The 25,628-nt window shown below is 52.3% G+C and overlaps 1 protein-coding gene across 1 annotated transcript in view; it reads left to right on the top strand.

Annotated features, from left to right (window-relative positions):
* Window positions 1–5,891: 5,891 nt before the first annotated feature.
* The window catches only part of LOC144490678 (CUGBP Elav-like family member 3), a gene marked incomplete at both ends in the record, with an annotated part of 21,090 nt that continues 1,353 nt past the window's right edge, over window positions 5,892–25,628 (top strand). Inside the window, 5 exons of the mRNA XM_078208379.1 lie at window positions 5,892–5,940; window positions 18,098–18,226; window positions 20,372–20,451; window positions 22,230–22,340; window positions 23,542–23,685. Coding sequence (XP_078064505.1) covers window positions 5,892–5,940; window positions 18,098–18,226; window positions 20,372–20,451; window positions 22,230–22,340; window positions 23,542–23,685 — 513 coding nt within the window. The remainder of the gene's footprint in view (window positions 5,941–18,097; window positions 18,227–20,371; window positions 20,452–22,229; window positions 22,341–23,541; window positions 23,686–25,628) is intronic.

Raw genomic sequence — 25,628 nt, 5'->3', positions numbered from 1 at the left:
GGATGTTGGTATTTCTCTCAGAGAGCCTGAGACTGCGAGAGGTTTCGGACTCACCAGAAGGCAGTGGCTCGAAGCCGCTCTGAGCTGTAGAAAGCTACCTTGCCTGCTGTCTCCCACGGCCTGTCCGAGAGACACTCCCGAGCGACTGCCTCCACCTCACAACCAACAAGCTGCGCATTGATATAGCGCCCTTTGCATGGTGAGGCACCTCACTGGAGCCTGATCAGACTGAATAGAACCTCATGTCAAGAAAGGTGACAAATATCTCAAGCAGAGACGTAGCCCAGAATCGCACAGCGGGTTAGCACTGCTGCCTCTCGGCGCCAGGGACCCGGGTTCGATTCCCGGCTCGGGTCACTGTCTGTGTGGAGTCTGCACATTCTCCCGTGTCTGCGTGGGTTTCTCCGGGTGCTCCGGTTTCATAGAAATCATAGAAATCTTAGAAACCCTACAGCACAGAGAGAGGCCATTCGGCCCATCGAGTCTGCACCGACCACAATCCCACCCAGGCCCTACCCCCATCTCCCTACACATTTACCCACTAATCCCTCTAACCTACATATCTCAGGACACCAAGGGGCAAATTTTATCATGGCCAATCAACCTAACCCGCACGTCTTTGGACTGTGGAGGAAACCGGAGCACCCGGAGGAAACCCACGCAGACACGAGGAGAATGTGCAGACTCCGCACAGACAGTGACCCGAGCCGGGAATCGAACCCGGGTCCCTGGCGCTGTGAGGCAGCAGTGCTAACCACTGTACCACCATGTCGCCCTTATTTCTACTGAGGATTTGTGTGGTGAAACACAGAGTACCGTGCGCAGCTCTGATCTCCATTACAACGAGACGATATTCTTGTATTGGGACGGTGCAGCCAAGATTCACTAGATTGGGCCCTGGGATGAGGGGCCTTATGGTGGGAGGCTTTGTATATTGGGCTTGCATTCTCTGGAGTTTCGGAGGATAGAGAACGAAGAACAGTACAGCACAGGAACAGCCCCTTCGGCCCGTCTGTGTTGATCACGGTGCCTGCCGAAACTAAAACCGTACGCACTTCCAGACTCCGGATCCTTCCATTCCCATCCTATTCATGTATTCGTCCAGATGCCCCTGAAGTGTTTCTATCGTACCTGCTCCCACCGCAGAGTCATAGAGGTTTACAGCATGGAAACAGGCCCTTCGGCCCAACTTGTCCATACCACCCCTTTTCATTAAACCCGAAGCTAATCCCAATTGCCCGAATTTGGCCCATATCCCTCTGTACCCATCTTACCCATGGAACTGTCTAAATGCTTTTTAAAAGACAAAATTGTACCCGCCTCTACTACTACCTCTGGCAGCTCGTTCCAGACACTCACCATCCTCTGTGTGAAAGAATTGCCCCTCTGGACCCTTTTGTATCTCTCCCTCTCACCTTAAACCTATGCCCTCTAGTTTTAGGCTCCCCTACCTTTGGGAAAAGATATTGACTCTCTAGCTGATCTGTGCCCCTCATTATTTTATAGACCTCTATAAGATCACCCCTCAGCCTCCTACGCTCCAGAGAAAAAGTCCCAGTCTATCCAGCCTCTCCTTATAACTCAAACCACCTCCCCCGGCAGCGAGTTCCAGGCACCCACCCACCCTCTGTGTAAAAAAAACCTGCCTCGTATCTCCTTTAAACCTTGCCCCCTCGCATCTTAAACCTGTGCCCCCCTAGTAATTGACTCTTCCACCCTGGGGAAAAAGCTTCTGACTATCCACTCTGTCCATGCCCCTCATAATCTTGTAGACTTCTATCAGGTCGCCCCTCAACCTCCGTCGCTCCAGTGAGAACAAACCGAGTTTCTCCAACCTCTCCTCATAGCTAATACCCTCCATACCAGGCAACATCCTGGTAAATCTTTTCCGCACCCTCTCCAAAGCCTCTACATCCTTCTGGTAGTGTGGCGACCAGATTTGAACACTATATTCCAAGTGTGGGGTAACTAAGGTTCTATTAAGCTGCAACACGACTTGCCAATTTTTAAACTCAATGCCCCGGCCGATGAAGGCAAGCATGCCGTATGCCTTCTTGACTACCTTCTCCACCTGCGTTGCCACTTTCAGTGACCTGTGTACCTGTACACCCAGATCCCTCTGCCTATCAATACTCTTCAGGGTTCTGCCATTTGCTGTATATTTCCTATCTGTATTAGACCTTCCAAAATGCATTTGTGTCACACTTGTGAACGAGAGGCGATCTCATTGAGATGTACAAGATTCTGAAAGGGTGGATAGTGAGAGATTGTCCCCACTGGTCGGGGGAATCTCAAACATGGGGGTGGGGGCACAGTCTCAGGGTAAGGGGGGAGCACAGTCTCAGGGTAAGGGGGGAGCACAGTCTCAGGGTGAGTGGGGGCACAGTCTCAGAGTAAGGGGGGCACAGTCTCAGGGTAAGGGGGGCACAGTCTCAGGGTAAGGGGGGGCACAGTCTCCGGGTAAGGGGGAGCACAGTCTCAGGGTGAGTGGGGGCACAGTCTCAGGGTAAGGGGGCACAGTCTCAGGGTAAGGGGGACACAGTCTCAGGGTAAGGGGCACAGTCTCAGGGTAAGGGGGGGACACAGTCTCAGGGTAAGGGGGGCACAGTCTCCGGGTAAGGGGGGGCGCAGTCTCAGGGTAAGGGGGGAGCACAGTCTCAGGGTGAGTGGGGGCACAGTCTCAGGGTGAGTGGGGGCACAGTCTCAGGGTAAGGGGGGGGCACAGTCTCAGGGTAAGGGGGACACAGTCTCAGGGTAAGGGAGGGCACAGTCTCAGGGTAAGGGGGGCACAGTCTCGGTGAGGGGGGTACAGTCTCAGGGTAAGGGGCACAGTCTCAGGGTAAGGGGGGGCACAGTCTCAGGGTAAGGGGGGCACAGTCTCAGGGTAAGGGGGGCACAGTCTCAGGGTAAGGGCACAGTCTCAGGGTAAGGGGGGCACAGTCTCAGGGTAAGGGGGGTACAGTCTCAGGGTAAGGGGGGTACTGTGTCAGGGTAAGGGGGGTACAGTGTCAGGGTAAAGGGGGGGCAGAGTCTCAGGGTAAGGGGGGGCACAGTCTCAGGTAAAGGGGGGGGCAGAGTCTCAGGGTAAGGGGACACAGTCTCAGGGTAAGGGTGGCACAGTCTCAGGGTAAGGGGGGGCACAGTCTCAGGGTAAGGGTGGCACAGTCTCAGGGTAAAGGGGGGCACAGTCTCAGGGTAAGGGGGGCACAGTCTCAGGGTAAAGGGGGGGCACAGTCTCAGGGTAAAGGGGGGCACAGTCTCAGGGTAAAGAGGGGCACAGTCTCAGGGTAAGGGGGCACAGTCTCAGGGTAAAGGGGGGGCAGAGTCTCAGGGTAAAGGGGGGCAGAGTCTCAGGGTAAGGGGGCACAGTCTCAGGGTAAAGGGGGGGCAGAGTCTCAGGGTAAAGAGGGGCACAGTCTCAGGGTAAAGGGGGGGCAGAGTCTCAGGGTAAAGAGGGGCACAGTCTCAGGGTAAGGGGGCACAGTCTCAGGGTAAGGGGGGGACACAGTCTCAGGGTAAAGGGGGGGTGGCGATTGTTTAGGACTGAGATGGGGAGAAATCGCTTCACTCGAAGGTTTGTGAATCTTTGGGATTCTCTCCCCCAGAGCAGTGGTGGATGTTCCAGCGTTGAGTATATTTACGGCCTGGGGGATAGACAGGGTTTCCGTCTCTCGGGGGCAGGGGGGGGGAGGGGGGAGTGGGCGAGCGAGCAGGATAATGGATTTGAAGCCCAAGATCGGCCTACGGTTGTGTTGAATGGTGGAGCAGGCCAGATGGGCCGAATGGTCTCCCCACCCCCCACCCTCTGCTCCCGAAACTTGTCTCCGGAGCCCCTTCCTGCCGCTCCAGTCCCTGCTCCCTCACCATCCCGACCTCAGCCTCACTGGCTGGCCTGGATAAGGCCACGAGGCAATGGGGAGGCAGGACCTTTCCCGACTGGGACGCCCTCGTCCCGCAGGCAGCCTCCGCACTGAGCCGTCAGGAGATTGGACGGAAATAGAACGGGATTCGGGAAAGAGAGTTCCTTAGCTGGAGTGTGGAGCTGGCGGCCTGTGGAATAGCTCCATAATCCCGTCTCTCCCTCCCTCCCTCCCCGTCTCTCCCTCCCTCCCTCCCCGTCTTTCCCTCCCTCCCTCCCCGTCTTTCCCTCCCTCCCTCCCCGTCTCTCTCTCCCTCCCTCCCCGTCTTTCCCTCCCTCCCTCCCCGTCTTTCCCTCCCTTCTCTCCCTCCCCTTCCCTCCCCGTCTCTCCCTCCCACCCTCCCTCCCTCCCTCCCTCCCTCCCCCCCACCCTCCCTCCCTCCCTCCCTCCTTCCCTCCCTCCCTCCCCCCTTCCCTCCCCCCTTCCCTCCCCCCTTCCCTCCCCCATTCCCTCCCCCCTTCCCTCCCCCCTTCCCTCCCCCCTTCCCTCCCCCCTTCCCTCCCCCCTTCCCTCCCCCCTTCCCTCCCCCTTCCCTCCCTCCTTCCCTCCCTCCCTCCCCCTCCCTCCCTCCTTCCCTCCCTCCCTCCCTCCCTCCTCCCCTCCCTCCTCCCCTCCCTGCTCCCCTTCCTGCTCCCCTCCCTCCTCCCCTCCCTCCCTCCTTCCCTCCCTCCTTCCCTCCCTCCATCCCTCCCTCCCTCCTTCCCTCCTTCCCTCCCTCCTTCCCTCCCTCCCTCCCTCCCTCCCTCTCTCCCTCCCTCTCTCCCTCCTTCTCTCCCTCCCTCCCCCCCTCCCTTCCTCTCCCTCCCTCCCTCCCTTCCTCTCCCTCCTTCCCTTCCTCTCCCTCCTTCCCTCGCTCCTATTCCTTCCCTGCTCCCTCCATCATCAACTCCTGCTCCCTTCACTCCGTCACTCCAAACCCGTTCTGCCCCTTCCCTCTGCAACAGCCCCCACTCGCTCCCTCATCCCCAAGTTACTATCGGATTACATCCAGTAAATCTTTAATTTGATTTGATTTATTATTGTCACATGTATTGGGATACAGTGAAAAGTATTGTTTCTTGCGGGTTATACAGACAAAGCATACCGTTCATAGAGAAGGAAAGGAGAGGGTGCAGAGTGTAGTGTTACAGTCATAGCTAGGGTATAGAGAAAGATCAACTTAATATAGAATCCCCACGGTGCAGAAGGTGGCCATTTGGCCCATCGAGTCTGCACCGACCACAATCCCACCCAGGTCCTATCCCCGTAACCCCACATATTTACCCTGCTAATCCCCCTGACACTAAGGGGCAATTTAGCATGGCCAATCCACCTAACCCGCACATCTTTGGACACTAAGGGGCAATTTAGCATGATGAATCCACCGAACCTGTGGTAGGTCTATTCAAAAGTCTGACGGCAGCAGGGAAGAAGCTGTTCTTGCGTTGGTTGGTGCGTGACCTCAGACTTTTGTATCTTTTTCCCGAAGGAAGAAGGTGGAAGAGAGAATATCCGGGGTGCGTGGGGTCCTTGATTATGCTGGCTGCTTTTCCCGAGGCAGCGGGAAGTGTAGACAGAGTCAATGGATGGGAGGCTGGTTTGCGTGATGGGACTGGGCTACATTCACGACCTTTTGTAGTTCCTTGTGGTCTTGGGCAGAGCAGGAGCCCAGACCAAGCTGTGATACAACCAGAGAGAATGCTTTCTATGGGGCATCTGTAAAAGTTGGTGAGAGTCGTAGCTGACATGCCAAATTTCCTTCGTCTTCTGAGAAAGTAGAGGCGTTGGTGCGGCTTTCTTAACTATAGTGTCGGCATGGGGGGGACCAGGACAGGTTGTTGGTGATCTGGACACCTAAAAACCTGAAGCTCTCGACCCTTTCTACTTGGTCCCCGTTGATGTAGACAGGAGCATGTTCTCCTTTACGCTTCCTGAAGTCGATGACAATCTCCTTCGTTTTGTTGACATCTCCGTCTTTCTCTAATCTTCCAGATGAACCGGCCGATCCAGGTGAAGCCAGCGGACAGTGAAGGCCGAGGAGGTAACCACTTTCTTCCCTCCCCATTGCCTCCGCCCCCCACCCCCTCCCCCCCCCCCCCCTCCCCTACCCCCCATGAGTAAGTTCCAGCAGGAAATGGCCCCCTCCCCAGAACCGGACCCTCGTTGTTGAAGGGGTAGACTCACTTGTCCCAAGCTCTGACAAGAGGGCGTCATGTAGCGGGGATGTTATTCGGAGGAATGGGTTGGCCATTCACCTCGCCCTGCTGCCCGGGAATGGGCACTTAACCAGTCGTGGCCCTGGGTGGGGTTTTCCTGTCCCGCTCGCTACGGGAATCGAAGCAGGAAGCGGGGAGGGATGGACCATGCAAAGATCCCGCATGGAAATTTCCAGCCCTGGGGTGGGCGTGGCTGGAAAATCCTGGCCCCGGTGTTTAACAGGGACAGTGTTGCAGTCATGGAATATTATAGCACGGGTGGCACAGTGGGTTAGCACTGCTGCCTCACAGCGCCAAGGACCCGGGTTCGATTCCCGGCTCGGGTCACTGTCTGTGCGGAGTTTTGTTTTTTTATTTGTGGGACATGGGCGTCGCTGGCTGGGCCCAGCATTTATTGCCCATCCCTAGTTGCCCCTTGAGAAGGTGGTGGTGAGCCGCCATCTTGAATCGCCGCAGTCCACGCGCTGTGGGTTGACCCACAATGCCGTGAGGGAGGGAATTCCAGGATTTTGACCCAGCGACTGCGAAGGAGCGGCCGATATATTTCCAAGTCGGGATGGTGAGTGGCTCGGAGGGGAATCTCCAGGTGGTGGTGTTCCCCTGTATCTGCTGCCCTTGTCCTTCTAGATGGAGGGAGTGGAAGCAGATACGATCGTGACTTTTAAGGGGCGTCTTGACAAATACATGAATAGGATGGGACGAGAGGGATACGGTCCCCGGAAGGGTTGGGGGTTTTAGTTCAGTCGGGGCAGCATGGCCGGTGCAGGCTTGGAGGGGCCGAAGGGCCTGTTCCTGTGCTGTAATTTTCTTTGTTACTTGTTCTATGGAAGTGGTCGTGGGTTTGGAAGGTGCTGTTGAAGGAGCCTTGGCGAGTCGCTGCGGTGAATCTTGTAGATGGTACACACGCTGCCTCGGGGGTGGAGGGAGTGAGTGTTTGTGGTCAGCGTGTCGATCGAGCGGGGCTGCTTTGTCCTGGATGGTGTTGAGCTTCTCGAGTGTTGTCGGGAGCCGCACCCATCCAGGCAAGTGGGGAGGATTCCATCACACTCCTGACTTGTGTCCTTGTAGATGGTGGACAGGCTTTGGGGAGTCAGGAGGTGAGTTACTCTCCGCAGGATTCCCAGCCTCTGACCTGCTCTGGGAGCCACAGTATTTATATGGCTGGGTCCAGTTCAGTTTCTGGTCAATGGTGACCCCCAGGATGTTGATAGTGGGGGGATTCAGTGATGGTCAATGGTAACCCCCCAGGATGTTGATAGTGGGGGGATTCAGTGATGGTCAATGGTGACCCCCAGGATGTTGATAGTGGGGGGATTCAGTGATGGTCAATGGTGACCCCCAGGATGTTGATAGTGGGGGGATTCAGTGATGGTCAGTGGTGACCCCCAGGATGTTGATGCCATTGAAGGGGCGATGGTTGGATTCTCTCTTGTGGGTGATGGGCATTGCCTGGCACTTGTGTGGCACGAATGTTATTTGCCACTTGTCAGCCCAAGCCTGGCGATTGTCCAGGTCTTGCTGTGTTTGAACATGGACTGTTTCAGTATCTGAGGAGTCACGAATGGTGCTGAACATTGTGCAATAGTCAGCGAACATCCCCACTTCTGGCCTTATGATGGAGGGAAGGTCACTGATGAAGCAGCGGAAGATGGTTGGGGCCGAGGACACTAACCCTGAGGGACTCCTGCAGAGATGTCCTGGAGCTGAGATGACTGACCCTCCACAACCACAACCATCTTCCTATGTACCAGGTATGACTCCAACCAGTGGAGTGTGTGCCCCCGATACCCATTGATTCCAGTTTTGCTGGGGCTCCTTGATGCCACACTCGGTCGAATGCGGCCTTGATGTCAAGAGTATGTGACACTCACCACACCATAAGACCATAAGACCATAAGACATAGGAGCGGAAGTAAGGCCATTCAGCCCATCGAGTCCACTCCACCATTCAATCAAAGAACAAAACAAAGAACAAAGAACAATACAGCACAGGAACAGGCCCTTCGGCCCTCCAAGCCCGCGCCGCTCCCCGGTCCAGGATTGAATCCTGAATCCAGGATCCCCGCCCAATTTTCCAGCCTATCTACATCCTAATATCCTATCCACCGAGCTGTCCCTCACAGCTACGATGCTTTGTTCATCACAACCTATTAATTCACCCCCACCCCCCCATTCCAGACCATGTGATCTCCAGGGAGAGGCGAAAACCCAGAGTGAAAACCCCAGGGCCAATATGGGGAAAAAAAAATCTGGGAAATTCCTCTCCGACCCCCTGAGGCGATCGAAACGAGTCCAGGAGATCACACTGGCCCTGATCGGAAAATGCTTCCCAACCCTAGTCATTTCCACTTCCACGAACACCATATGAATTCCCTGCCCCCGAGACAGGTTCTCAACTATCCGCAGTCTCGCTCTGTACTGGCACCAGCAAGATGATCATAGAATGAAGCCTTGAAACGAGAAACAAGGAACAATTAGCCCGCGCCGCTCCCTGGTCCAAACTAGACCACTCTTTTGTATCCCTCCATTCCCACTTCGTTCATATAGCTGTCTAGATAAGTCTTAAACGTTCCCAGTGTGTCCGCCTCCACCACCTTGCCCGGCAACACATTCCAGGCCCCCACGACCCTCTGTGTAAAATATGTCCTTCTGATATCTGTGTTAAACCTCCCCCCCTTCACCTTGAACCTATGACCCCTCGTGAACGTCACCACCGACCCGGGGAAAAGCTTCCCACCGTTCACCCTATCTATGCCTTTCATAATTTTATACACCTCTATTAAGTCTCCCCTCATCCTCCGTCTTTCCAAGGAGAACAACCCCAGTTTCCCCAATCTCTCCTCATAACCAAGCCCCTCCATACCAGGCAACATCCTGGTAAACCTCCTCTGTACTCTCTCCAAAGCCTCCACGTCCTTCTGGTAGTGTGGCGACCAGAACTGGGCGCAGTATTCCAAATGCGGCGCAACCAACGTTCATACATCTGCAACATTAGACCCCAACTCTTATACTCTATGCCCCGTCCTATAAAGGCAAGCATGCCATATGCCTTCTTCACCACCTTCACCACCTGTGACGTCACCTTCAAAGATCTGTGGACTTGCACACCCAGGTCCCTCTGCGTCTCTACACCCTTTATGGTTCTTCCATTTATCGTGTAGCTCCTCCCTACATTATTCCCACCAAAATGCATCACTTCGCATTTATCAGGATTGAACTCCATCTGCCATTTCCTTGCCCAAATTTCCAGCCTATCTATATCCTTCTGTAGCCTCTGACAATGTTCCTCACTATCTGCAAGTCCTGCCAGTTTTGTGTCGTCCGCAAACTTACTGATCACCCCAGTTACTCCTTCTTCCAGATCATTTATATAATCATGGTTGATTTCAACTCCATTTACCCGCTCTCTCCCCATAGCCCTTAATTCCTCGAGAAATCAAGAATTTATCAATTTCTGTCTTGAAGACGCTCAACGTCTCGGCCTCCACAGCCCTCTGTGGCAATGAATTCCACAGACCTACCACTCTCTGGCTGAAGAAATTTCTCCTCATCTCTGTTCTAAAGTGACTCCCTTTTATTCTAAGGCTGTGCCCCCGCGTCCTAGTCTCCCCTGTTAATGGAAACAACTTCCCTACGTCCATCCTATCTAAGCCGTTCATTATCTTGTAAGTTTCTATTAGATCTCCCCTCAACCTCCTAAACTCCAATGAATATAATCCCACGATCCTCAGATGTTCATCGTATGTCAGGCCTACCATTCCTGGGATCATCCGTGTGAATCTCCGCTGGACCCGCTCCAGTGCCAGTATGTCCTTCCTGAGGTGTGGGGCCCAAAATTGCTCACAGTACTCCAAATGGGGCCTAACCAGTGCTTTATAAAGCCTCAGAAGTACATCCCTGCTTTTGTATTCCAAGCCTCTTGAGATAAATGACAACATTACATTTGCTTTCTTAATTACGGACTCAACCTGCAAGTTTACCTTTAGAGAATCCTGGACTAGGACTCCCAAGTCCCTTTGCACTTTAGCATTATGAATTTTGTCACCGTTTAGAAAATAGTCCATGCCTCTATTCTTTTTTCCAAAGTGCAAGACCTCGCACTTGCCCACGTTGAATTTCATCAGCCACTTCTTGGACCACTCTCCTAAACTGTCTAAATCTTTCTGCAGCCTCCCCACCTCCTCAATACTACCTGCCCCTCCACCTATCTTTGTATCATCGGCAAACTTGGCCAGAATGCCCCCAGTCCCGTCATCTAGATCGTTAATATATAAAGAGAACAGCTGGGGCCCCAACACTGAACCCTGCGGGACACCACTTGTCACCGGTTGCCATTCTGAGAAAGAACCTTTTATCCCAACTCTCTGCCTTCTGTCTGACAGCCAATCGTCAATCCATGTTAGTACCATCTTCCTATGTACCAGGTATGACTCCAACCAGTGGAGTGTGTGCCCCCTGATGCCCATTGATTCCAGTTTTGCTGGGGCTCCTTGATGCCACACTCGGTCGAATGCGGCCTTGATGTCAAGAGCTGTCACTCTCACCTCACCTCTGGAATTCAGCTCCTTTGTCCATGTTTGAACCAAGGCTGTAATGAGGTCGGGAGCTGAGTGACCCTGGCGGAACCCAAACTGGGCGTCACTGAGCAGATTATTACTGAGCAGGTGCTGCTTGAAAGCGCTGTCGATGACCCCTTCCATCACTTTACTGATGATCCAGAGTAGATTGATGGGGCGGTAATTGTCCGGGTTGGATTTGCCCTGCTTGTGTACTGGGCAATTTTCCGCATTGTTGGGTAGATGCCAGTGTTGTAACTGTCCTGGAAGAGCTTGGCCAGGGGAGCGGCAAGTTCTGGAACACAAGTCTCCAGTACTATTGCCGGAATGTTATCAGGACCCACTGCCTTTGCAGCATCCAGTGCCTCCAACCGTTTCTTGATATCACGTGGAGTGAATCGAATTGGCTGGAGACTGGCATCTGAGACCACTGGAGGAGGCCGAGATGGATCATCCACTCGGCATTCTGGCTGAAGATTGCTGCGAATACTTCAGCCTTATCCTTTGCCCCGATGTGCTGGGCTCCTCCATCATTGAGGACGGGGATATTTGTGGAGCCTCCTCCCCCAGTGAGTTGTTTAATTGCCCACCGCCATTCACGACTGGATGTGGCAGGACTGCAGAGCTTAGATCTGACCCGTTGGTTGTGGGATCGCTGAGCTCTGACTATCACTTGCTGTTTTTGCTGTTTGGCACACAAGTAATTCTGTCCTGTAGCTTCATCAGGTTGACACCTCATTTTTGGGTATGCCTGGTGCTGCTCCTGGCATGCCCTCCTTTTGATTTGATTTGATTTATTATTGTCACATGTACTGCGATACAGTGAAAAGTATTGTTTCTTGCGCGCTATACAGACAAAGCATACCGTTCATAGAGAAGGAAAGGAGAGGGTGCAGAATGTAGTGTTACAGTCATAGCTAGGGTGTAGAGAAAGATCAACTTAATGCGAGGGAGGTCCATTCAAAAGTCTGACGGCAGCAGGGAAGAAACTGTTCCTGAGTCGGCTGGTGCGTGACCTCAGACTTTTGTATCTTTTTCCCGACGGAAGAATCATAGAAACCCTACAGTGCAGAAAGAGGCCATTCGGCCCATCGAGTCTGCACCGACCACAATCCCACCCAGGCCCTACCCCCATATCCCTACATATTTTACCCACTAATCCCTCTAACCTACACATCTTTGGACACTAAGGGACAATTTAGCATGGCCAATCAACCTAAACCTCACATCTTTGGGCTGTGGGAGGAAACCGGAGCACCCGGAGGAAACCCACGCAGACACCGGGAGAATGTGCAAGCTCCACACAGACAGTGACCCAAGCTGGGAATCGAACCCAGGTCCCTGGAGCTGTGAGACAGCAGTGCTAACCACTGTGCTACCGTAAGGTGGAAGAGAGAATGTCCGGGGTGCGTGGGGATCCTTAATTATGCTGGCTGCTTTTCCCCGAGGCAGCGGGAAGTGTAGACGGAGTCAATGGATGGGGGGCTGGTTTGCGTGATGGATTGGGCTACATTCATGACCTTTTGTAGTTCCTTGCGGTCTTGGGCAGAGCAGGAGCCATACCAAGCTGTGATACAACCAGAGAGAATGCTTTCTATGGTGCATCTGTAAAAGTTGGTGAGAGTCGTAGCGGACATGCCAAATTTCCTTAGTCTTCTGAGAAAGTAGAGGTGCTGGTGGGGCTTTCTTAACTATCGTGTCAGCATGGGGGAACCAGGACAGGTTGTTGGTGATCTGGACACCTAGAAACTTGACGCTCTCGACCCTTTCTACTTGGTCCCCGTTGATGTAGACAGGGGCATGTTCTCCTGTCCTGAAGTCGATGACAATCTCCTTCGTTTTGTTGACATCGAGGGAGAGATTATCCTGCACTCTCCATTGAGCCAGGGTTGATCCCCTGGCTTGATGGTAATGGTTGAGTGGGGGATATGCCGGGCCATGAGGTTACAGATTGTGCTGGAGTACAATTCCGCTGCTGTTGATGGCCCACTGCGCCTCCTGGAGGCCCAGCCTTGAGTTGCTAGATCGGTTCGAAGTCTGCCCCATTTAGCAGGGTGATAAGTACCACACAACACGATGGAGGTTATTCTCAATGTGAAGGCGGGGCTTCGTCTCCACAAGGACGGTGCGGTGGTCACTCTTACCGATACTGTCATGGACAGATGCATCTGCAGCCGGCAGATTGGTAGGGATGAGGTCACGGATGTTATTCCCTCTTGTTGGTTCCTTCCCTACCTGCTGTAGACCCAGTCTAGCAATTATATCCTTTTAGACCAGCTCAATTAGTAGTGCCACTCTTTTTGGTGGACATTGAAATCCCCCGTCCATTCTGTGCCCTTGCCACCCTCAGTGCTTCCTTCAAATGTTGCTGAACATGGAGGATTACTGATTCATCAGCCAAAGGAGGACGGTAGGTGGTAACCAGTAAGAGGTTTCCTTGCCCATGTCTAACCTGAAGCTTTGAGACTTCATGGGGTTGATGTTGAGGACTCCCAGGGCAACTCCCTTCCGACTATATACCACTGTGTCACCACCATACAGTAAATGGCAGAACTCTTAAGAGTATTGATAGGCAGAGGGATCTGGGTGTACAGGTACACAGGTCACTGAAAGTGGCAATGCAGGTGGAGAAGGTAGTCAAGAAGGCATACGGCACGCTTGCCTTCATCGGCCGGGGCATTGAGTTTAAAAATTGGCAAGTCATGTTGCAGCTTTATAGAACCTTAGTTAGGCCACACTTGGAATATAGTGGTCACCAGAAGGATGTGGAGGCTTTGGAGAGGGTTACAGAAAAGATTTACCAGGATGTTGCCTGGTATGGAGGGCATCAGCTATGAGGAGAGGTTGGAGAAACTTGGTTTGTTCTCACTGGAATGACGGAGGTTGAGGGGAGACCTGATAGAAGTCTACAAGATTATGAGGGGCATGGACAGAGTGGATAGTCAGAAGCTTTTTCCCAGGGTGGAAGAGTCAATTACTCGGGGGCACAGGTTTAAGGTGCGAGGGGCAAGGTTTAAAGGAGATGTTCGTGGCCAGTTTTTTTACACAGAGGGTGGTGGGTGCCTGGAACTCGCTGCCGGGGGAAGGAGTGGAAGAGGATTAGATAGTGAGTTTTAAGGGGCGTCTTGACAAATACATGAATAGGATGGGAATAGGGGGATATGGTCCCTGGAAGGGTAGGGGGTTTTAGTTCAGAGGGGCAGCATGGTCGGTGCAGGCTTGGAGGGGCCGAAGGGCCTGTTCCTGTGCTGTAATTTTCTTTGTTCTTTGTCCTGCCGGTGGGACTGGACATATCCAGGGATGGTGATGGTGGTATCTGGGGTGTTACCTATAAGGTATGATTCCGTTAGAATGACTATGACAGGCTGTTGCTTGACTAGTCTGTGAGACAACTCTCCCAATTTTGGCACTTGCCCCCGGATGTTAGTAAGGAGGACTTTGCAGGGTCGACAGGGCTGTTTGGTTAGCCATTGCCTTTTTCGGGGGCCTAGGTCGATGGCTGGTGGTCCGCCCAGTTCCAATTCTTTGTTGAGACTTTGTAATGATTGTGACAACTGAGTGTCTCGCTGGGCTATTTCAGAGGCAGTTGAGAGTCACCCACATTGCTGTGGCTCTGGAGTCACATGTAGGCCAGACCGGGGTAAGGACGGCAGATTTCCTTCCCTAAAGGGAACCAGATGGGTTTTTCCGACAATGGGTCATCAGTAGATTCTTAATTCCAGATATTTTTTTAATTGAATTCAAATTCCACCATCTGCCGTGGCGGGATTCGAACCCGGGTCCCCCAGAACATTAGCTGAGTTTCTGGATTAATAGTCCAGCGACAGTATCACTGGGCCATCGCCTCTCCAAGAGAAAGTCTGCACGTTCTTCCCCGTGTCTGCGTGGGTTTCCTCCGGTGCTCCGGTTTCCTCTCACGGTCCGAAAGATGTGCGGGTTAGGTGGATTGGCCATGCTAAATTGCCCCATAGTGTCCAAAGATGTGTAGGTTAGGTGGATTGGCCATGCTAAATTGTCCCTTAGTGTCCAAAGATGTGCTGGTTAGGTGGATTGGCCATGCTAAATTACCCCTTAGTGTCCAAAGATGTGCGGGTTAGGTGGATTGGCCATGCTAAATTGCCCCTTAGTGTCCAAAGATGTGTAGGTTAGGTGGATTGGCCATGCTAAATTGTCCCTTAGTGTCCAAAGATGTGCTGGTTAGGTGGATTGGCCATGCTAAATTACCCCTTAGTGTCCAAAGATGTGCGGGTTAGGTGGATTGGCCATGCTAAATTGTCCCTTAGTGTCCAAAGATGTGCAGGTTAGATGGATTGGCCGTGCTAAATTGTCCCTTAGTGTCCAAAGATGTGCAGGTTAGGTGGATTGGCCATGCTAAATTGTCCCTTAGTGTTCAAAGATGTGTAGGTTAGGTGGATTGGCCCATGCTAAATTGTCCCTTAGTGTCCAAAGATGTGTAGGTTAGATGGATTGGCCATGCTAAATTGTCCCATAGTGTCCAAAGATGTGTAGGTTAGGTGGATTGGCCGTGCTAAATTGCCCCTTAGTGTCCAAAGATGTGTAGGTTAGGTGGATTGGACGTGCTAAATTGCCCCTTAGTGTCCAAAGATGTGTAGGTTAGATGGATTGGCCATGCTAAATTGCCCCTTAGTGTCCAAAGATGTGCGGGTTAGGTGGATTGGCCGTGCTAAATTGTCCCTTAGTGTCCAAAGATGTGCGGGTTAGGTAGATTGGCCATGCTAAATTGCCCCTTAGTGTCAGGGGGATTAACAGGGTAAATATGTGGGGTTACGGGGATGGGCCCTGGGTGGGATTGTGGTCGGTGCAGACCCGATGGGCCGAATGGCCTCCTTCTGCACTGTAGGGATTCTATGAAAGTGGCCCTTTGGCCCATTGTGGCCGTGCTGGCCACCGAGCCCCTATCTATTCTAATCCCATTTTCCAGCACTCTCTGCGTAGCCATTTCAAACACTCGGCTAAATGTTGTGAGGGGTCCGGCCTCCACCGCCCCTTCAGGCAGCGAGTCCCAGATTCCCACCACCCTCTGGACGAAAAGGTTTCTCCTCAAATCCCCTCTAAATCTCCTGCCCTCACTTTAAGTCTCTGCCCCCTGATTATTGACCCCTGCAGAGGGTTACTGAACCTTCTGCTGAAGGGAAAAGTTTCTTCCTATCTACCCGATCTGTGTCCCTCAATCTTATACACCTCGATCAGGTCCTCCCTCAGCCTTCTCTGCTCTGAGGAGAACAACCCCAGTCTAACCAGCCTCTCTTTGTAGCTGAAACACTCCAGCCCAGGCAGCATCCCGGTGAATCTCCCCGGCACCCTGGCCAGTAGACTGGAAACCGGAGCACCGGAGGAAACACAGTGTACACATTCCCACATTGTGGTGACCAGAACTGCACACAGTACTCCAGCTGTGGCCTAACCAGTGTTTTGTACAACTCCATCATTACCCCCCGGCCCTTGAACACAATGCCTTGCCTAATGAATGCCAAATGCTCTCTTAAAGGGAGCTTTACTCTGTATCTAACCCCGTGCTGTACCTGTCCCGGGAGTGTTTGATGGGGACAGTGTAGAGGGAGCTTTACTCTGTATCTAACCCCGTGCTGTACCTGTCCTGGGAGTGTTTGATGGGGGGACAGTGTAGAGTGAGCTTTACTCTGTATCTAACCCCGTGCTGTACCTGTCCTGGGAGTGTTTGATGGGGACAGTGTAGAGGGAGCTTTACGCTGTATCTAACCCCGTGCTGTACCTGTCCTGGGAGTGTTTGATGGGGACAGTGTAGAGGGAGCTTTACTCTGTATCTAACCCCGTGCTGTACCTGTCCTGGGAGTGTTTGATGGGGGACAGTGTAGAGGGAGCTTTACTCTGTATCTAACCCCGTGCTGTACCTGTCCTGGGAGTGGGGGGACAGTGTAGAGGGAGCTTTACTCTGTATCTAACCCCGTGCTGTACCTGTCCTGGGAGTGTTTGATGGGGACAGTGTAGAGGGAGCTTTACTCTGTATATAACCCCGCGCTGTACCTGTCCTGGGAGTGTTTGATGGGGACAGTGTAGAGGGAGCTTTACTCTGTATCTAACCCCGTGCTGTACCTGTCCTGGGAGTGTTTGATGGGGACAGTGTAGAGGGAGCTTTACTCTGTATCTAACCCTGTGCTGTACCTGTCCTGGGAGTGTTTGATGGGGGACAGTGTAGAGGGAGCTTTACTCTGTATCTAACCCCGCGCTGTACCTGTCCTGGGAGTGTTTGATGGGGACAGTGTAGAGGGAGCTTTACTCTGTATCTAACCCCGTGCTGTACCTGTCCTGGGAGTGTTTGATGGGGACAGTGTAGAGGGAGCTTTACTCTGTATCTAACCCCGTGCTGTACCTGTCCTGGGAGTGTTTGATGGGGGACGGAGTGGAGGGAGTTTACTCTGTATCTAACCCCGTGCTGTACCTGTCCTGGGAGTGTTTGATGGGGGACAGTGTAGAGGGAGCTTTACTTTGTATCTAACCCCGTGCTGCAGCTGTCCTGGGAGTGTTTGATGGGGACAGTGTAGAGGGAGCTTTACTCTGTATCTAACCCCGTGCTGTACCTGTCCTGGGAGTGTTTGATGGGGGACGGAGTGGAGGGAGTTTACTCTGTATCTAACCCCGTGCTGTACCTGTCCTGGGAGTGTTTGATGGGGGACAGTGTAGAGGGAGCTTTACTTTGTATCTAACCCCGTGCTGTAGCTGTCCTGGGAGTGTTTGATGGGGACAGTGTAGAGGGAGCTTTACTCTGTATCTAACCCCGCGCTGTACCTGTCCTGGGAGTGTTTGATGGGGGACAGTGTAGAGGGAGCTTTACTCTGTATCTAACCCCGTGCTGTACCTGTCCTGGGAGTGTTTGATGGGGGACAGTGTAGAGGGAGCTTTACTCTGTATCTAACCCCGTGCTGTACCTGTCCTGGGAGTGTTTGATGGGGGACAGTGTAAAGGGAGCTTTACTCTGTATCTAACCCCGCGCTGTACCTGTCCTGGGAGTGTTTGATGGGGGACAGTGTAGAGGGAGCTTTACTCTGTATCTAACCCCGTGCTGTACCTGTCCTGGGAGTGTTTGATGGGGGACAGTGTAGAGGGAGCTTTACTCTGTATCTAACCCCGTGCTGTACCTGTCCTGGGAGTGTTTGATGGGGGACAGTGTAAAGGGAGCTTTACTCTGTATCTAACCCCGTGCTGTACCTGTCCTGGGAGTGTTTGATGGGGGACAGTGTTGAGGGAGCTTTACTCTGTATCTAACCCCGTGCTGTACCTGTCCTGGGAGTGTTTGATGGGGACAGTGTAGAGGGAGCTTTACTCTGTATCTAACCCCGTGCTGTACCTGTCCTGGGAGTGTTTGATGGGGGACAGTGTAGAGGGAGCTTTACTCTCTCTCTCTCAGCGTCTGCTTCGTGTTTTCCAGAGGACCGGAAGCTCTTTGTGGGAATGCTCGGGAAGCAACAGACGGACGAGGATGTGCGGAAACTGTTTGAGGGTTTTGGGACAATTGAGGAGTGTACCATTCTGCGGGGACCTGATGGAACCAGTAAAGGTAACAGGAATGCACGTGGACCTGATCCCAGGGCGGTCTTGAACCATTGCAGTCGTTTGAACTTTTTATTAAGAACTGAAAGAGGCCACTCAGCCCATCGTGTCCGTACTGGCCCTCTGAATGAGCAGCTCCCTTGGTGCCCTTTGCAATGTTGCATCAAACTCCAACGCAAACTGGAGGCCCAGCACCTCATCATAGAATCCCTACAGTGCAGAAGGAGGCCATTCAGCCCATCGAGTCTGCCCCGACCACAAACCCACCCAGCCTCCATCCCCTGTAACCCCACATATTTACCCTGCTAATTCCCCTGACACTAAGAGGCAATTTAGCATGGCCAATCCCCCTAACCTACACATCTTTGGACACTAAGGAGCAATTTAGCATGGCCAATCCACCTAACCTACACATCTTTAGACACTAAGGGACAATTTAGCATGGCCAATCCACCTAACCTGCTCATCTTTGGACACTAAGAGTCAATTTAGCATGGCCAATCCACCTAACCAGCACATCTTTGGACACTAAGGACAATTTAGCATGGCCAATTCACCTAACCCGCACATCTTTGGACACTAAGGACAATTTAGCATGGCCAATCCACCTAACCCACACATCTTTGGACACTAAGGGGCAACTTAGCATGGCCAATCCACCTAACCCACACATCCTTGGACACTAAGGGGCAATTTAGCATGGCCAATCCACCTAACCCATACATCTTTGGACACTAAGGAGCAATTTAGCATGGCCAATCCCCCTAACCTACACATCTTTGGACACTAAGGGGCAACTTAGCATGGCCAATCCCCCTAACCTACACATCTTTGGACACTAAGGAGCAATTTAGCATGGCCAATCCACCTAACCTACACATCTTAAGACACTAAGGGACAATTTAGCATGGCCAATCCACCTAACCTGCACATCTTTGGACACTAAGGGACAATTTAGCACGGCCAATCCACCCTAACCTGCTCATCTTTGGAAACTAAGGGGCAATTTAGCATGGCCAATCCCCCTAACCTGCACATCTTTGGACACTAAGGGGCAATTTAGCATGGCCAATCCCCCTAACCTGCACATCTTTGGACACTAAGGGGCAATTTAGCATGGCCAATCCACCCTAACCAGCACATCTTTGGACACTAAGGACAATTTAGCATGGCCAATCCACCCTAACCTGCTCATCTTTGGACACTAAGGGACAATTTAGCATGGCCAATCCACCTAACCTGCACATCTTTGGACACTAAGGACAATTTAGCATGGCCAATCCACCTAACCCACACATCTTTGGACACTAAGGGGCAACTTAGCATGGCCAATCCCCCTAACCTACACATCTTTGGACACGAAGGGGCAATTTAGCATGGCCAATCCACCTAACCCACACATCTTTGGACACTAAGGGGCAATTTAGCATGGCCAATCCACCTAACCCATACATCTTTGGACACTAAGGAGCAGTTTAGCATGGCCAATCCCCCTAACCTACACATCTTTGGACACTAAGGAGCAATTTAGCATGGCCAATCCACCTAACCTACACATCTTTAGACACTAAGGGACAATTTATCATGGCCAATCCACCTAACCTGCACATCTTTGGACACTAAGGGACAATTTAGCACGGCCAATCCACCCTAACCTGCTCATCTTTGGACACTAAGGGGTAATTTAGCACGGCCAATCCCCCTAACCTGCACATCTTTGGACACTAAGGGACAATTTAGCATGGCCAATCCACCCTAACCAGCACATCTTTGGACACTAAGGACAATTTAGCATGGCCAATCCCCCTAACCTACACATCTTTGGACACTAAGGGGCAATTTAGCATGGCCAATCCACCCTAACCAGCACATCTTTGGACACTAAGGACAATTTAGCATGGCCAATCCCCCTAACCTGCACATCTTTGGACACTAAGGGGCAATTTAGCATGGCCAATCCACCCTAACCTGCTCATCTTTGGACACTAAGAGTCAATTTAGCCAACACACACACACACAGACCCGCGCACACGGAGACGCACACACACTTGGCCAGTGACACCCACATCTTGCCCTGAGAAGTGAACCGAATTGTTTTGGAGTCGGGCCTCAGCTTTCCCCCCGCATCCTGACTCTTTCTCTGTTTCTCCAGGTTGCGCCTTTGTGAAATTCAAAACGCATTCGGAAGCACAGGCCGCCATTGGTGCACTGCACGGGAGCCGAATGTTACAGGTAAGAGAAGACCCCCCCCCGGCTGCCCCGGTGTGTCCTGCGGAGACCCTCTAATCAGTTCAGCTAAAGCAGAGCTTCAGAGTTTAAAAATTACGATTACCGCCTGGATACTCCCCTGGAGACCCTTGCAGTCACTGTGAGGAAAACCGCAGCCCAGAGACGCACTGAAATCCCCCACAAAACCGTCCCCACAAGGCCCAGACTTTCCTTTTATTCATCCATGGGACATGGGTGTCGCTGGCTGGACCAGCATTTATTGCCCATCCCTAGTTGCCCTTGGAGGGCAGTTGAGAGTCAACCACATTGCTGTGGCTCTGGAGTCACATGTAGGCCAGACCGGGGTAAGGACGGCAGATTTCCTTCCCTAAAGGGAACCAGATGGGTTTTTCCGACAATGGGTCATCAGTAGATTCTTAATTCCAGATATTTTTTATTGAATTCAAATTCCACCATCTGCCGTGGTGGGATTCGAACCCGGGTCCCCCGGAACATTAGCTGAGTTTCTGGATTAATAGTCTAGTGATAACGCCACTAGGCCACCAGCTCCCCTTATTAACTGGAGCTGGAGCTTTTGGAGTGACTGGGAAGGGGCTTTGGGTCCATTGGGATTGTGTACAATGGGAGTGAATGGGAAGGGGTTTGGGATCCATTGGGATTGTGTACAGTGGGAGTGAATGGGAAGGGGTTTGGGTCCATTGGGATTTTGTACAATGGGAGTGAATGGGAAGGGGTTTGGATCCATTGGGATTGTGTACAATGGGAGTGAATGGGAAGGGGTTTTGATCCATTGGGATTGTGTACAATGGGAGTGAATGAGACGGGATTTGGATCCATTGGGATTGTGTACAGTGGGAGTGAATGGGAAGGGGTTTGGATCCATTGGGATTGTGTACAATGGGAGTGAATGAGACGGGATTTGGATCCATTGGGATTGTGTACAATGGGAGTGAATGGGAAGGGGTTGGATCCATTGGGATTGTGTACAATGGGAGTGAATGGGAAGGGGTTTGGGTCCATTGGGATTGTGTACAGTGGGAGTGAACGGGAAGGGGTTTGGGTCCATTGGGATTGTATATAATGGGAGTGAATGGGAAGGGGTTTGGGTCCATTGGGATTGTGTACAATGGGAGTGAATGGGAAGGGGTTTGGGTCCATTGGGATTGTGTACAGTGGGAGTGAATGGGAAGGGGTTTGGGTCCATTGGGATTGTGTACAATGGGAGTGAGTAGGAAGGGGTTTGGGTCCATTGGGATTGTGTACAATGGGAGTGAGTGGGAAGGGGTTTGGATCCATTGGGATTGTGTACAATGGGAGTGAGTGGGAAGGGGTTTGGGTCCATTGGGATTGTGTACAATGGGAGTGAATGGGAAGGGGTTTGGATCCATTGGGATTGTGTACAATGGGAGTGAATGGGAAGGGGTTGGATCCATTGGGATTGTGTACAATGGGAGAAAAATCACTTGGAGATGCCCTCGTTCTCCCAGTGCCAGAGTGGCACCGTTAACTTAGCATCGGTTGGAAGGCTTGACCTAAAAAATGGCACCGTTGGCACAGCAGCGCCCCCTGTCGCCTGGCACTGGGGGTGCCAGCCCGAAACCCACCCCTCCCCTCAGGTTTCCGGAGGGGCAGTCGTCCTGGAGTCTTCCAGGTTCAGCCAAGTCGGAGACGTACGTGACGGAGGTGTCCTAAGGGAAGAGGAATGTGTTGTGCCGAGAGGGGGGGACTTTTTCCTTGTTCCGCGACTGACACTTGTTCCCGTTTTCTCTTCCTCCTGCAAGGCATCTGGATCTCACTCCGTCAGCCTAGAGGTCGGGGGAGCCCAGGATGTGGACTACGTACCCAACGGGGCCAGCCCTGTTCCCTGCACGGCCGACAGGAGTAGCTATGGGGTGAGGTGATAGATTGGAAACCTGTTCTTGCTGACCCTGACTCTCCCTGTCTGGCTTTCCACGGGAAGCTTTCACATCGGGGAACTGAAATCCGGAGTGGACGACACACTTTCCATTTGGACGCTGGCTGATTAATTGGAGCTGGAACTCTGGGAGTGAACGGGAAGGGGATTGGGATTGTGTACAATGGGAGTGAATGGGAAGGGGTTTGGGATTGTGATTGTGTACAATGGGAGTGAATGGGAAGGGGTTTGGGATTGGGATTGTGTACAATGGGAGTGAATGGGAAGGGGTTTGGGTCCATTGGGATTGTGTACAATGGGAGTGAATGGGAAGGGGTTTTGATCCATTGGGATTGTGTACAATGGGAGTGAATGGGAAGGGGTTTGGGATTGGGATTGTGTACAATGGGAGTGAATGGGAAGGGGTTTGGGTCCATTGGGATTGTGTACAATGGGATTGAATGGGAAGGGGTTTGGGTCCATTGGGATTGTGGACAATGGGAGTGAATGGGATGGGATTTGATCCATTGGGATTGTGTACAATGGGAGTGAATGGGAAGGGGTTTGGGTCCATTGGGATTGTGGACAATGAGAGTGAATGGGATGGGATTTGATCCATTGGGATTGTGTACAATGGGAGTGAATGGGAAGGGGTTTGGGTCCATTGGGATTGTGTACAATGGGAGTGAATGGGAAGGGGTTTGGGTCCATTGGGATTGTGGACAATGGGAGTGAATGGGAAGGAGTTTGATCCATTGGGATTGTGTACAATGGAAGTGAGTGGGAAGGGGTTTGGATCCATTGGGATTGTGTACAGTGGGAGTGAATGGGAAGGGGTTTGGGTCCATTGGGATTGTGTACAATGGGAGTGAATGGGAAGGGGTTTGGGTCCATTGGGATTGTGGACAATGGGAGTGAATGGGAAGGAGTTTGATCCATTGGGATTGTGTACAATGGAAGTGAGTGGGAAGGGGTTTGGATCCATTGGGATTGTGTACAGTGGGAGTGAATGGGAAGGGGTTTGGATCCATTGGGATTGTGTACAATGGGAGTGAATGGGATGGGATTTGATCCATTGGGATTGTCCACAATGGGAAGGGGATTTGTTGTTTGCGATTGTACTGAGGTTCTGAGGTGGGGAGAAGGAGTCACGCCCTCACGCTAAGATTTTCCGCCCTTCTCTCTCTCTCGCTCTGTAGGGGACATCCTCGAGTCTGGTGGTGAAGTTTGCGGACACAGACAAAGAGCGGACCCTCCGTCGGATGCAACAAGTGGCTAACCAGCTGGGAATGTTCAGCCCAATGGCCATCCAATTCGGAGCGTACAGCGCGTATACCCAGGCGGTATGTGATCCGTAACTACCCCAGCTCTGGGAACCAGGCCCAGACTAAATGTGTTACAATTACACAGGGCCTTGGTGAGGCCACACCGAGAGTATTGTGGGCAGTTTTGGTCTCCTTTTCTGAGGAAGGATGTTCTTGCTCTCGAGGGAGTGCAGCGAAGGTTTACCAGGCTGATTCCGGGGATGGCGGGATTGATGTATGAGGAGAGATTGACCAGGTTAGGATTGTTTTCGCTGGAGTTCAGACGAATGATGGGTGGGATCAGATGGAGACTTATAAAATTCTAACAGGACTAGACAGGGTAGATGCAGGGAGGATGTTCCCGATGGTGGGGGGGAGTCCAAAACCAGGGGTCACAGTCTGAGGATTCGGGGTAGACCATTTAGGACGGAGGTGAGGAGACATTTCTTCACCCAAAGAGTGGTAAGAACATAAGAAATTGGAGCAGGAGTAGGCCATCTAGCCCCTCGAGCCTGCCCCGCCATTCAATAAGATCATGGCTGATCTGATAGTGGGTTCAGTTCCACTTATCCGCCCGCTCCCCATAATCCTTAATTCCCTTATTGGTTAAAAATCTATCTGTGACTTAAACACATTTAACGAGGTAGCCTCTACTGCTTCATTGGGCAGAGAATTCCAAAGATTCACTACCCTCTGGGAGAAGAAGTTCCTCCTCAACTCTGTTCTAAATTGATTCCCCGTATTTTGAGGCTTTGCCCCCTAGTTCTTGTTTCCATTGTAAGTGGAAATAACCTCGCTGCTTCTACCCTGTCGAGCCCCTTCATTATCTTATATGTCTCTATAAGATCTCCCCTCAACCTTCTAAACTCCAATGAGTACAGGCCCAGTCTACTCAATCTCTCCTCGTAAGCTAACCCCCTCATCTCCGGAATCAACCTGGTGATCCTTCTCTGTACCCCCTCCAAAGCTAATATATCCTTTCTTAAATAAGGGGACCAAAACTGCACACAGTACTCCAGTTGCGGCCTCACCAGTGCCTTGTACAGTTGCAGCAAGACCTCCCTGCTTTTATACTCCATCCTCTTCGCGATAAAGGCCAACATTCCATTCGCCTTCTTGATCACCTGCTGCACCTGCAGACTGAGTTTTTGCGATTCATGCACAAGGAATTCATTCCCACAGGAAATAGTTGATGCCAAAACATTGAATGTATTCAAGAGGCGGCTGGATACGGCACTTGGGACGAACAGGATCAAAGGTTATGGGGAGAAAGCAGGATTAGGCTATTGAGTTGGCTGATCAGCCATGATGGTGATGGATGGCGGAGCAGGCTCGAAGGGCCGAATGGCCTCCTCCTGCTCCTATCTTCTATGTTTCCATGGAAAAACAGCGCAGTCGGCCTAGGTGACCCCAGAGACGCCGCTTGCCCTCTGGCGATTGGAGTTTAGATGAACCAGAGGCAATCTCGGGAAGCCTGACTACAGTTGGATGCCGAGAGATTTCCCCCCCCTCCGCTTCCCCCTAGTGGGGGAGTTACAGTTTACAAATGGGGAGACTCCCAGTTCGGATGGGGAATGCCTTGGAATTCTCCCCCCGCCCCCCCCCAAGCCAGCTGTGGGTCATTGGAGTGAGGTTTCCATTGGACAAGGGACTCGAGGGGAGTGGGGGCGAGACAGGAAAGGTCATAAACAGGTCAGCATTGATCTTATCGAAGTGGTGGGGAGAGGTTAGAGGGGCTGAATGGCCTACTCCTGCCTCTAATGCTGTGTTCTATCTCGCTGCTTTCCAAGGGTGGGTTCTGGGCAGGAAAGTGGACGCGGTCTCCATTATCCCCTGGGTAGGGGGGGGTCTCCATTATCCCCTGGGTATGGGGGGTCTCCATTATCCCCTGGGTAGGGGGCGTCTCCATTATCCCCTGGGTAGGGGGGGGTCTCCATTATCCCCTGGGTAGGGGGGGGGTCTCCATTATCCCCTGGGTAGGG

This window comes from Mustelus asterias, unplaced genomic scaffold, assembly GCF_964213995.1.
Source record: "Mustelus asterias unplaced genomic scaffold, sMusAst1.hap1.1 HAP1_SCAFFOLD_3594, whole genome shotgun sequence".
In the NCBI taxonomy this organism is placed as follows: Eukaryota; Metazoa; Chordata; class Chondrichthyes; order Carcharhiniformes; family Triakidae; genus Mustelus; species Mustelus asterias.
Note: the sequence above shows the minus strand (reverse complement) of the source record. Positions and strands in the feature narration are given on the sequence as shown.